The sequence below is a fragment of the Monodon monoceros genome, unplaced genomic scaffold, assembly GCF_005190385.1.
Source record: "Monodon monoceros isolate NGI ecotype Baffin Bay Population unplaced genomic scaffold, NGI_Narwhal_1 Super_Scaffold_3, whole genome shotgun sequence".
In the NCBI taxonomy this organism is placed as follows: Eukaryota; Metazoa; Chordata; class Mammalia; order Artiodactyla; family Monodontidae; genus Monodon; species Monodon monoceros.
In genome coordinates, this window is record NW_021703780.1 from 95,875,276 (window position 1) to 95,887,996 (window position 12,721).

General features: G+C 51.3%; 1 protein-coding gene across 2 annotated transcripts in view; it reads right to left on the bottom strand.

The window, feature by feature from the left end:
- Positions 1 to 726: 726 nt before the first annotated feature.
- The window catches only part of ATP2B2 (ATPase plasma membrane Ca2+ transporting 2), a 194,675-nt gene continuing 182,680 nt past the window's right edge, over positions 727 to 12,721 (bottom strand). Inside the window, exon 20 of one of the 2 annotated variants that reach the window (XM_029242567.1) lies at positions 727 to 6,388. In XM_029242567.1, coding sequence (XP_029098400.1) covers positions 6,077 to 6,388 — 312 coding nt within the window. In that variant the 3' untranslated portion in view covers positions 727 to 6,076. The remainder of the gene's footprint in view (positions 6,389 to 12,721) is intronic. The other variant, XM_029242568.1, reaches the window with a different exon arrangement.

The window sequence follows — 12,721 nt, forward strand, 5'->3', positions numbered from 1 at the left end:
CAACTCACCCTCCACCCCCACCTCAGCTTTCAAGACCCATAATTTCCCTCTAATGGAAAAAGATTGCAGGGGTGTGAGGGGTGGTGCTTATGGTGGAAATACTGCAGGGAACAAAGTGGGAGGGGCCCTTGGGTCTCCTGTTCTTCAAGGGACATCCCCTGATCTCAGATCTGTAGATGTACTACTGATTCTTTGGGTGATAAAATCATATCACTTCTTTCTGAGCCTCACTTTCCTCCAGTAGAAAGTGGGGACAATGACACGTTAGATATAATACAAACACAATGCCTGGGGCATAGTTGTTATTTAAGGAATTCCCTGGTGTAGGCATTGAAGTTGGAGAGATTGAGGATTTGGGACAAACAGTGCAACTGTTATCCTATTCATTAAAGTATTTGCTGGTGGAACTGAAAAGTTTTAAGTGCTGATTCTGGCATCAAGACTGCGAGGTATCAATACTGTATCCCCTACTTACTAGGTGGGCACACCCTTCTCTTCTCTGAGCTGCCGTCTCCTCTTCTGTTAAGTGGGAATTGTAATAATACCTCCTCTGGAGGGTTGATCTTGGGAGTAAATGGACCTTTGGATGTGAAACTGGGTTTGGGTTTGGAAGCGGTTGGGCCTACAGTGCTTGATCTGGGGATCAGTTTTCCCTGAGAAGAGCTGGGTTTTCGTGTGTGTGTGTGTGTGTGTGTGTGTGTGTGTGTGTGTGCGCGCGCATATGCAACCATCGACCTTTGAACCAACGTTGGCACTGTCTCTTGGTCTGGGCACATTCTCGTTCTTTGTTGATGTCCACCAGAGGTGTGCAAAGTTCAGACTCTTAGTGTGCCAGGGTCCCTTCTGCATTCCCCTGGCCCCAGTGGGGGATACCACCTACATTCTTTGTCCACATCTCCCATCAGCTCCCTCCGGTTAATCCCAGACCCCAAAGCTAAAAAAGCTTTCCCTAATCTGTGCCCTGACCTCCCAGACCCTGAACCTCCACCTCTTCTTCATCCTCCTGAGGCCTCTTCCCCCAGAGTCTTGCCCTCTGGGATTGTCAGCTGTTCCTCATGGAGGGTTAATGACTCACAGCAAGCTGAACTTGCCTCCCTCAAATGGTGACTGTTTAAAAGGTGTGACTCGGCGGAAGGAGAGAGACCACCCCTGAGCCATGCACCCTTGGGCAAAGTGCCTTTCCCTCCCAGGCACTTGGCTTCCCTCTGAGTTCAAATCCACGGAGGGCGGGGACCCAGCTGTCCCACGGAAAAAGGCCTTGTGATGTGTACTGTGTCTGCATTTCCACGTGTGCATTTATTGTTATTGCTCAGTATAGTGTTGAAAAGGCAGACAAATCCCATTAATTACAAAGAGCACAAGCCAGAGATACAGAGAAATCAAGAGTGTACAATAAGAGCACAGTCACGTCCCAGCCCCGATTTCCCCAGAGCCCCCCAGAGCCCGGGTAGCTCGTGGAAGCTGGAGGCGGCACCATTTCCTCGCTACTCTGGTATAAAATATGTGCACGCGAGAGTTAGCAAAGTGTGGCGACTAACCCCTCCCCGCCCCGAGAGGAAAGGTGAGGAGAGCACCACAGGCGTTACAGAACAGACTTAGGGAGCCGAGAAGGGCAGTCCCAAAGCAGCCTTAAATATCTTGTTTTCGGTGGAGGGGGTGATGGCTGATGCCCAGGGCCTGGGATCCCCCTCCTCCCACTTGGATGAACAGGATCTTTACATCAAAATCAGGAGAGCTTGCTTTGGAACTTGGGAAAGACCTGGGGATTTTCTGCTGTTGTTTGATTTCAGCCTCGGCTCTGGAGGACCCAGAAGCCTTCAGAGAAACGCAACCCATCTCCACCCCACCCGCCATCTTGTAATGGTGGGATCTCCGACCCTGCGGAGAGAGTTTTGTGTGGGAGGCACGTCACAGTGTGCGTTTGACAGCCTCCTGTAAGTAGAGCCAGAACCACTAGGGGGAGTTATCAGGGTGGTGAGAAGGTCCAGGCAAGAGATTGCTGCATCCCAAAGGACGTATCACAACTGCTGAAAACTGTGAATAAGGAGCAAGAAGTGACCGTCTCCCCACCAAAATAGTTCAGGAAAGGGATATAGGAATAAACATTTCTCCATGAGGAGAACTGGTAACTGGGCTACACATTCTGGTAGCTCCAGGTCTGGGAGCGACCCCTCTTTCTTGCCTGGACCAGGGCAGATGGAGGGTCCACCTCAGCACAGCCAAGGTGGGTGACTTTGGGTCCCACACTGAGATTGGGTGGGGGCTTGGTGGCCTCTCCTAACGACACCCTGGCTTAGGGGACAGGTGAGATGATGGGAGGACTATCTGGCTTCCCTCAAGATTCAGGATGCCCTTTTTATTTCTCCTTAGAGGGCTCTCTATTTAGTGAGCTGGGGTGGACAGTGCTTACAATGGTGGGAAGATGTTTGCACCTACAATGAAAGGGCCCAATATTTGGAGTGAGAGGAGGGCAGGAGGATGCAGGACTCGGCAAAATTTTAAGTTTACTTGGAAGAATAGATGTGAGAGAATAACCAGGAAATTTTGTAAAAAAAAAAAAAAGCGAAGGGTATTTATCCCACCACATAATGAAACATTATATAAAGTGACAATAATTAAAACTGTGTGGTTGGTGCCAGATGAGACACCCAGATAAGGGAACAGAGGAGATATTCCAGAAATAGACCCAAGTCTCTCTGAGCTGTCAGGATGTGGTAAAGGGGGAATTTCAGCACAGTTGGGGAAGAACGGCTGTTCAATAACTGGGATGTCCGGGCTGAGACAGGTCCAGGGTCCTTGTCCCAGTGCAGTCACTATCATTGGTCTGGTCTCAGAAGCAGGGGGCCCTCCTTCTTTTCCACTCTGTGCTCTGGTTGGGACAAGGGGGCAAGGGGCTACGGTGGGGGGCTGGTGGGAGCAACCCAGGCTGCTGCTGAGTTAGGGAAGGAAACTCTTCAGTTTCCTCCCTCTCCACCTCCAAAGGTGGGTGACTCACTGAATGGGTCCCCTGGTCTTCCGTCATCTGTTAGGGGGAGACAGATTGGTGAGCTTAGACCTTGGAACTGAATGTGCTACCTTCTCCTGGAGCCCCTGTCCAGAGGGCAGACAAGAAGCTGAGGGGATGGTGCAGTCCAAAACCAGCAAAAAGTATACATTACAGAGTATATATTTACTGTGTTCTGTTTTATGTTGGTTTTTGCCTTTTTTTTTTTTTAGGACCACAGACATTTCAGAACCATACTGCGGAGTAAGAAGAGTCAGCAATTGAAAGCATCACCATTGCATAGTATTAAATGAACAGAGATGGTGAGTTCTTTATTTACAGTTATTGTCTAGATAAAAAAATTCATAAAAACAGATGAATGGTCATAAATTATTTACCCCCTAATGGGGTGAACTGCCAAACGTACCCCATGCTGCTAGATATAGGACGCCGAGTGCAAGCTTTATGTACTACAGGGAGTTCTGACAAACCAATCATTTCCTGTGTGTGTGGATGTGTGTGTGCAAGTGTGAGGGCGAGGGTGTGTGTGTGTGTGTGTGTGTGTGTGTGTGTGTGTGAGCATCCATCATTCCTGACAAGAAAAGACCAACACTGACGTGGGGCATTCTCGGTAGCTTCCATGGCTCCCTCTCCCCTGGGCTGGGTCCCCCTAGGGGAGACCCCTCCTGCTTCCCTTGCGTCCTGGCTCCAAATGAGCAGGGAGCGTGGTGTGCAAGCGGGGCTTTCCTGGTGTCATGGAATGAGGTCACGGACACAAGGTTGGAACAAAGCGGGAGATGGAGAACCTTGAAAAAGGAAACTACAAAAAACACCATGTTCCAAAGCTGCCCCAGGTTTTACAGGAGCGGGTCTTTCCTTTCTCTGAGAACAGTGGGCGGTATTGGTCTTGGAATCCAATAAGCATATCTGAGGGTGGTCACCCCTCGGGGGATGCAGTTTCCTCTGCTGGGTACATTCAGAGATATTTCTTCACGACATTCAGGAGATGCTCTTGCGCAAAGAAGGTCCTCCTTCCAGGAAGGTTTTGCCAGGTGGGATGGGCTGACTTGGGATACTAAACCCTCGGGCTTCTCCACAGCCATCCAGATGCAGGCCCTCCCAGCTGACTATGGCTCTTTTCCCGAGTGGCTCTCATCTTGTTTGTGGAAGAATTCTCTGGGCCTGGAGAAGGGAGGGGCCCGGGTAGACACAGAGCAACTGTGGGAAGGGTCAGTGTGAAGAATGCATTTCGCAAGCGAGGCAGAAGCGTTTGGTTTTCCTTGAAGCATGGGACATCATCGATCATGGTATTCAAAATGTCTTTTGCACTGTACAAGTTTATGGAAAAAGATCGTATGCTGAAAAGTCTCAAAGCAAACTTTGTATTAAATACAAAAGTTCTTTTATGAAAAAAGCTGATACCCACAAAGTGCTTAGCAGTTAAGAGGCTGACATACAATTAAATAAGCTCTTATTAAGTGGGATTACTAGTGCTGTTATTGTCTCAGGGAAAAAATAACCACCTTTTCTCACCTGTGATACTGTAGGGTTTCAGAATGGCTTTCTGTCTGGGAAAGCAAGACTTGCTGTTCAAAGGCTACAGTATATATTGCGACTACAGGAAGACAATTTGGTTTAAAAAAATCACACTGAATACATCTCAATATACACGTCATAAGGTTCGTTCGGATCTAAATAGTGCAGAGAAAAAGGCTGTTCTTCTTCAAAAATAAAAATAAAAGCAGCAAGCCATAATGATCCTCATCCAATATGCCAACAGCTCACTTGCTGCAATTTATAAGGAAATAAGCCTCTAAATTACTAACTGAAAAAAAAAAAATCAACGCAATAGCATTTATAATATTGCAAAACTACCTCAGTCTCTGTACAGACAGCGCCAGAGAGAATCTCTGTTTGAAATGCTCTTAGTAAACTCAAGTGAGTTTCATTGAGAGAAAAGTCTTCACCCAGTGCTTTGCCAACCCCGTCACCCTGGGGCCGGGCTGGCCATCAGTGCTTTGAGCGCAGGAAGACTTCTCTCCTCCTCCCCCTTTGTCTACGGAGCACGCTGTTGGACCCCTCAGGATGGATACTCGCTAACATTTGGCTTCTGCCTGAGCCTCCCTCGGTAGTCACATAATTGAACGGAAGTAGCAGGCAAAAATCAGAGCATGGCTATCGTAAAACATCAAGGATGCAATCCAGGGAGGTGTTTATCAGGCTGAGCTGTTTTTATAGCATCTCAGCCACCAGTGTTCTTAAACCGTACAAATAGCCGAAGACGTTATCTACAGGTTTGTAAACAAATTACATTCTTCTTTTAGGACATAAATAAGTTAAAATAGAGCAATTTAAGCAGAAACAAGGCAACATGCCGGCAAAGAAACTTTATATATCCATGTGTGTATATATATATATATATATATATATATATACATATAGACACATATATATCTACCTATCTATATGGACGTATACAGTCTTGGGGAAGTATACGTTGATATAGATACAAAGAAATGGATATAACCTTGTGAGTGTCTGAAGTTCTTCGGTTCCATTGGTGCAAATTTACTAGGCGAGTTAAGCTCTGCAATTTCAAAAAGTTGTTAAATTAACCTATACAACTGAGACCATGCTGCGCAAGCATTTCAAAAACTCACAGACCAGTGGATTGGATAAATAGTCTCAGAAAAGAGTCTGTCTGCAGTTCCCGCCTAAGAAAACAAAACAAACAAACAAAAACCCCTCCCCAACCCCCCAAAAACCAAACAAGGGGAGGACCGGAAGTGTACAGTACATTCATGCAGGGGACATGGCGCCGGGCGGGTGCATGGCTGGTCCATGTCGGGTGGGAGCCAGGAAGGGCTAGTTCTGGGAAAAACCGCTCACTCCCTTAAGCCCCCGGAGGAGATCCCGCCCTCGCCTCGAAGTGAAAAAGAGTTCAAACAGCATCGCAGCCAGAAAAAGGGTCTGTTGGGTGGAAACGGTTTTCTCGCCAGTATTTGGTTTCCTGCTGTGGCTTGCTGCTGCTTGGGTGAGTCGGGTGCCTGGACGGATGGGTGCCCGGGAGGTGGGTGGTGGCGGGGTCCTCAGCTAAAGCGACGTCTCCAGGCTGTGGATGGGGCTCCCTGGACTTGAAGAGGTAGCTGATTTGCTTGTGTCGGTTGTCAGGTTGATCCCGCTGTCGATGGCGCTGTTGTTCTTGTTGAGCGAGGACGGCGGGCTCGAGTTCTGCTTGAGCGCGGCATCTTCTTCCAGGTCGGTGTCGTCGATGAGGGGAATGTGGGGCTGTGAATCTTCGACCCGGAATTCAGGATGAGCCATGAAATTATGGATGGAGGTTCGAGACTCAGGCTTTTCTAGACCTTCATAGAGAGAGCTACGGAACGCCTTCACGACGCGGATCTGCAAGGGAAGCACGGGGGTGAGGAGCGCTGCCCCCAGGGGGGCCGGTGGCCAAGCTCTGGGGGGCTCGGAGGAGGGGCGGGTGGGGGAGAGGGGTTCGGGCACAGCAGGTGGCTGGAATCCACAGTCGCTGGGTGTCATGAGCACGGAGAGGAGAGGGAAGAACGGAAGTGGGGATTTAGGTTGTGTTCATCCGTGAGGTTTTTAAAATTGCTTGGGTTTGGGTAAAGACTACAGGATTAGGACAGGAGGAAGGAAGGCCCATCATAGCGATGATGGGAAACTGTGGTTAGAGGAAGCTTAGCCCACTCCAGCGGGCACCCAGACCTAGTGAGAGACTGAGCCTTGTTAACTTTAAAGCAGAGGTTCGACCATGCAGAAGGGGTGCGAGACCAGGTGGGAATAAAGGAGGAAGGAGGAGAGGCTATTTATTTGTAAAAAAATTAATCTTAGAAAAACCACACGCGGTTAAGAAACCACACGACATGGAACAGATAACGTGTCACAAACAGAAAAGGAACAGAAAGGAGAGACAGTTGGATGAGCCGGGATGAGAAGGGACACACGAGGGCCAAACAGAGAAGGGCAACATCAAACCGGAGCAGCAAAGCAAACCGAAGCCAACTCGGGGCTTTCTGGGGTGCAGAGCAGAGGCAGCCAGAAAGCACGACGGAGGTGATGACTGATGACATTCAGGGGCACGAGCATGCTACGGGGGGGGGGGGGGGGGGGGAGCCACACGGCACACACAGACGACACACGGCTACACTTGGAAGCCTGGACAATGTGAATGGAGGCCGTTTGTACCCAACGTTTCTTCCCTTCATGCATTTGGGAGGTAAACACTCGAGTATAGACTCAAAGCCCTGGCCACTCATTAGAGTTGGCTTTGGGGTCCCTTATTTCCTGGGGATTTTTCCTCCTTTCTTTATTTGTGCTTTGAAAACACAAGACCAAAAAACAAGGCCAAAATCAGAGGGCCAAACCCAGGCCCTGGGTAGGATTCTAAGAGGCTGTGGAACTGAGCCACAAAACAGCAAGTTCTTTCATTTTCTGTGTCTCAGTTGGAAGCTGGGTTCCCTGAAGAATGGAAGGAGGCTGGACGCTGAGTCGTCCAGGCCAGTGGGCAGAGCACTGGATCCAGAGTCGGGAAGACCCGAGTCTGCGTCTGGGCTCTGCCACTTCGGGTGCCTTGACTGCGGGCGAGCCACACCACCGGCCTGGCCGTCCCCTGTCCCGCCTCACAGGGTGCACAGGAACCGGACCCTCACTTTGAAGAGAGGCATCCCTTCTCTGGACTCCTGGGAGGGGGAGCCAAGCCTGCCATCTCAAGGGGCCGATGGGACTCGGGACAAAGGCGCCTCCTCCTCTCTTCCCAGCCCCAACTCAGAGCAGAGCCAGTGGTGGGGAAAGCAAGGCAGTATCCATGCTTCCAAGGAGCAGAGCCTCAGCCGAGGCGGCCGGGGTGCTGAGGCCGTCCGTCTTGGCCTTCCCTCCCCCCATATCACAGGCCTGTAGGGGGACAGAGGACTGGACAGGGCAGTTGTGGGGAGGCCCTTGTGGTCCCAGGATTTGCGGAGCTAAACCCAGAGGTAGCTCGTTGGTGGGGCTCAGGGGGGAAAGCCCTGTCCATGGGAGTGAATTTTCACAGTGACTGTGGCTGATGGTTTTAAGTGTCACAGCTCAGGGTTTGCTTGACTGTTTTAGAGAGGAGTCTTTATAAAGCACATCCTAAGCCCCTCTGCCTTTTAATTTAGAGAACACAGAGAAGAATTTAAGTTTGTCAATAAGCCTTCTTGGTCTTATGTAAGACCCCACAGTTTTGATTTTTTTAAGTTTTTCTCCTTTGCTGTCAGCCATCACTTACTAGTTCTGGCTTTCCCTTGTCTTCTCAAAAGCATCTCTGTCCCCTCTCCTTCTTATGTGCTATGGGCAGGGGACTCCAGGGAAACCTGCCTGGTGGAATCCTGCTTTCAGTAAGAGGCATCAGGTGCCAAGAGAGAGCCAGCCAGACGCCATGCATTAGTGCTCGTTGTCCGTGATGGCCATCTGGCTGCTCTGAGGTTTCTTTCTCCCTGGATTCCCTATTTGTGGCTCTGTAGAGATTATTCAATATTCTGATATCCTGATAACTGGGCCACTACTCCCTTGATTAAGTGAAAACAACAACAAAAAAGATGTTGCAGGCCTCAGTTTTCTTAACTGTAAAATGGGAATAATAATGATCATTGTAGCTGCTCAGCCCAGAGCCTGGCTGAATTGCAATAAGATGCCAGCCGGGAGCGCCTGGTGGAGGAGGAGGGATGGTGGCAGGACCCTGTCGTGTGACTGACAACGCGGAGGGGATGACACACAATGAGATGTAGGCCCCTCGCCCTCCCCCTGGAATGGAGACAACAGAAAGAATGAACTGCTCTGGACAAGACTGTGGGGACAAGACTTTTCGGGACACCCCGCCACGGCCATCTCAAGTCTCCACTTCGGATCTCTCGCGGCTGAAATGGAAAAAAGTATGGGAAGAAAAAAAAGCTCTCCCATCTCCCCTCCCTGCCTGCCCTGGTGATGGGCCTTGCTGGCATGAGCTGCACTGGGGCGTGGGGTGAGGGGGAAGAGAGGAAGGGCCTCGGTCTGTGGGCTTTCAGACGTTTTGGTTCCATCAGCACAAAGGGGGTGGGGAGCCCCATGCCCGTTGTCGATGGCTCTGAGGAAATGCATGGGCCCCGGTCTGGGGCGGGTTCGACATACTCGAATGTTTACCCGGCTTCAAGGAAGCCAAGAGTCTGGGATTGATTCACATTCATTTCAGGCTCAAGGTTAAAGACTCACAACCTCTTTTAATTTCACTCTCTCTTGCTGAACTCTGTGTCCAGGGTTCTCTAGCCCTCTAGGGAAACAAACACATGGAATATTCAGACAGCGGAGAGGTCTGGGCTCCCCCCCAGAAGCAAGCCATTTTCTTGCCAACCCAAGGTTGCACTAAGTTAGTTACCAGAATGCTAATGAGAGGTCCAGCTTCCTTTCCTTCCCTTCTTCACTTCTCCCCCTAAGAGATGCAAACTCCTTGCCCTAGCAGTCCTCAGCACCGGGAATCTGAAGGGGGACTGGGATGGGGGATGCCCTATCTAGCAGGGCACGGCGTCCAGAAAGCGGCTGCTCTGGCGTTAGGGGTCTGATGCTCTGGGTTTGAAGGAACAGGACCTTCACTCATAGACGTGGAGCGCGCTATGAACTTGCTAAGTACAAAGGTAGCTTGAGATGGGTTAGGAATTTGTGGCAATAAGAGAGAGGAGCTCTGTAGCTTGGCCTTGCATCTAAGAGCTAAATGCTAATTCTGTTCCTGATCGCCGATGGGAAAATGCCTCTCTTCTCAGTCCCTGCCAGGCTGGTGGAAACTCAAGCAGAGAAAGAGCTTCCCTGGCCTTCTAGACCCCAAAGGATTGGCTCTTCCTTTTCACCGGATGAGGCTGTGGGCGTGGGTACTGGTTCCACAGTGGAAATTCAACCTCTGTGGGCTCTAGGTCTGTGGGCTTATCTGGGAAGTGGTGTGGGTGGTGAGAAAAATGAGGGACTTTGGAGTCAGATCTCTTGTCACTTACATACTGTGTGATCTTGGCCAAGTCAGTTCACTTCTCTGAGCCTGAGTGAAGGATGTGCTGAACTGCTTTGGAAAATTTTGGGTGAGGCTTGAGTATAAGGCATTAGGGGTGTGCCCTTAAGTTTCTGGGAGAAAAAAAGAAACTCGCTTTTGAGTTAGTCACAAGAGGAAAGCAAGGCAGTGGACCAGAGTTTCCTCCCGATCATTCCAATGCCAGTCTGACCAGACAGACTGTCCTGTCACCACATGGTATCTGTCTGCCTGGGGCCCTCCGCCTCACAGTGGTGCTGAGGGAGGGATGTGTGATGTGCTGGGGGGTTCCTCACCCCAAGTCATGAGTCAGAAGTCAGCCAGGCACACGCCACCCTGCCCCAGGACTTGGTGGTCACTTCTGATAGCCCAAAGGACAGTGGTTTGACTCTTTCCAGGGCACAGAGAGCCCAGGTGTTTTCAACTCAACAGGCACCCTACTCTACTGGAGAATCCTGGGAAGAAGATCCTGCTCGGAGGAGGCAGGGGGTGGGGGGAGCCCACCTCTCCACCCACCCAATCGGGGACCCCTTCTCTTACTTCCTGGCCCCCTGCTTCACACCCTGTGGGAAGAAAGCCTTTTAGCTTCTGTAGGGACCCTGCCTGGTATCTAGAGGGCTCTCGGAGTCCTTGGAGACCAGAGGAGGTGACATTGCTATAGAAACTATTCAAGCAAAGGAGGAACTAGGGGATATTTCACATCGTGACTGTGTTGACCAAAATGTGTCTGTTGAAACCACAGAGGTTGTGATCAATTTTGGAACCAGTACCCTTGAGCAAGGGGATGGTCAGGTGTTTTTTGAGACCCCATGCTCAGAAGTCCCAGAAGGGACCCAGAATTACAGGCTGGATTCTACAATTGCAGGTAGGAATGCAAGATTCCTAAGGAGGCGTGATGCCTGAGGGAGAGGCAAGACGGCACTTGGGTGAGGGAGTCATGCTTGATCAGCCCCTTTGGGTCCTCTGAGAAAATGATGGGTCGTGGGCAAGGCCTATAGCATCCTTCTCAAAGGCTGTTCCACAGTTGGGTCACCATGGGATAAAGGGATTAATCTGGGCTAGAAGGAGATTGGCTTAGAGATAGGAAGCAAAGGGCAGGCAGAAATGGGCATTTCTCTGAAGGAAAAGTGTTGAGAACCAATTGTCACAGGACTGGCCTTATTGAATGGTTTTCTAAAGGGCAGAAGAAAAGGTTCAAGATGACTGCGCTCTTTCTTCGAGACTGGAAGAGCTAAGATGCGGGGCCTAACCAAGGGAGAGGCTGCAGGTGCCCAGGAGTGCCGTGAGCCCCATGTTGGCCAGGGTGAGGCACCACGCTTCAAGAAAGAGGCCGAACTGGGGAGGACGAAGACCAGGGCCTGGACCCGGAGGCTGCCTTCTGGCAGTCAGACCGGCCGGAGGCATGCAGGAGGCAATGGGAGGGCAGTGGGAACCCCGAGAGGAAGAGATCATTTCCCCAGGTGGCTCTCCAGCCCTGAGCACTTTTGGTCTCTGCACTTCACGACAGGAGGCAGCGCTGACCAAGGCTGGAGCTTGGCTGACGCAGGAGTAGGGCAGCTGGGCACGGCCTCCCACCGAGGTGAGGGCGCTCTGTATGGAGTGGGAGAGGATGGGAACAAGTGTCTCCTGCCCTGAGAAAGCCTGGCAGTGACGTGCCGGTGACGGTGCCTCATGGGAACGTGACTCAGACACCATCTGCTCAAACGTGGCCTCCCTTCACCTGGGCTCGTCTGGCCTCCCCATCGCTGTGTTTTCGTGCTGATGAATGAGCACAGGGGCTTTCCCCCGTTTCTGCATCCTCCCTGTCATTTTGTGTACTTGGTGGGACTGCACCCACGGAAAGGTCGTGGGACGTGAGCACACGCCACCGACAGCACCGTGTGGCTTGCGCCTCTTGTCCAAGGGCTCAGATGGCATCATTCTCACCCAGCACATGGTCCTCTCCTGCCCGGTGGCAGAGATGTGTGTTTTGGATGTTCTGTGCTTGGGAGGGTGGGGGGTAGAGGCACCTTTTAAAGTATCAAGAGATGAGGCCTGGAGTCTCATCAGAGAAGCCCAAGGGCTGGCTGAGTGAACAGACAACGTGAGTGGACCAGACTGCAGCTCCCTTGTGGTTTAGGAGGGGCTGACTAGAGACAGGGAAGGGAGGCAGGTGGTAAATAGAAACTCCTTGTGCCCTCTGGGACCTGGAGCCATGGGGGGTTCATAAAGATCTAGACAAGGCCAGAGTTGAGAAACTTGTGTCAGACGCCCTGGTGTGAGGAGATGAGCTCGAGGGAGGGAGGTGATGGAGGGGGTCGGAGTCCCAGGTGTCCCTCCAATGAGGAAGGAGGAAGCCACAGGTTAGACTGGGTCCCTCGGGCCTGCTGTCAGCCAGCCAAGATGAGACCCCCCACTGTGCTCTACCTGAGGTCAAGTGGAATGGGTCAGGAGCCTTGTCCCTTCCAGGAAGGGCTCAGGCCTTCACTGTGCTCCAAGCCCCGCTGCAGGGAGAAGTGTGTGTAAGGTAGCTGGTGCTCTCAGATGTACAAGGAGAGAGGGCAGAAGGGGCTGAACTACTGGGTAGCGGGCCTCCAGGCTGTGATCTCCTTGGGGGCCTGGGTCCCCTGACCAACTGTGACCTCTGATCTATAGTGAGCCCTCTGGGTTGGACCTCACTGTGGCTGACTGTGACCCCTGAGAGCCTTTCCTCCCTTGACCCACAGTAA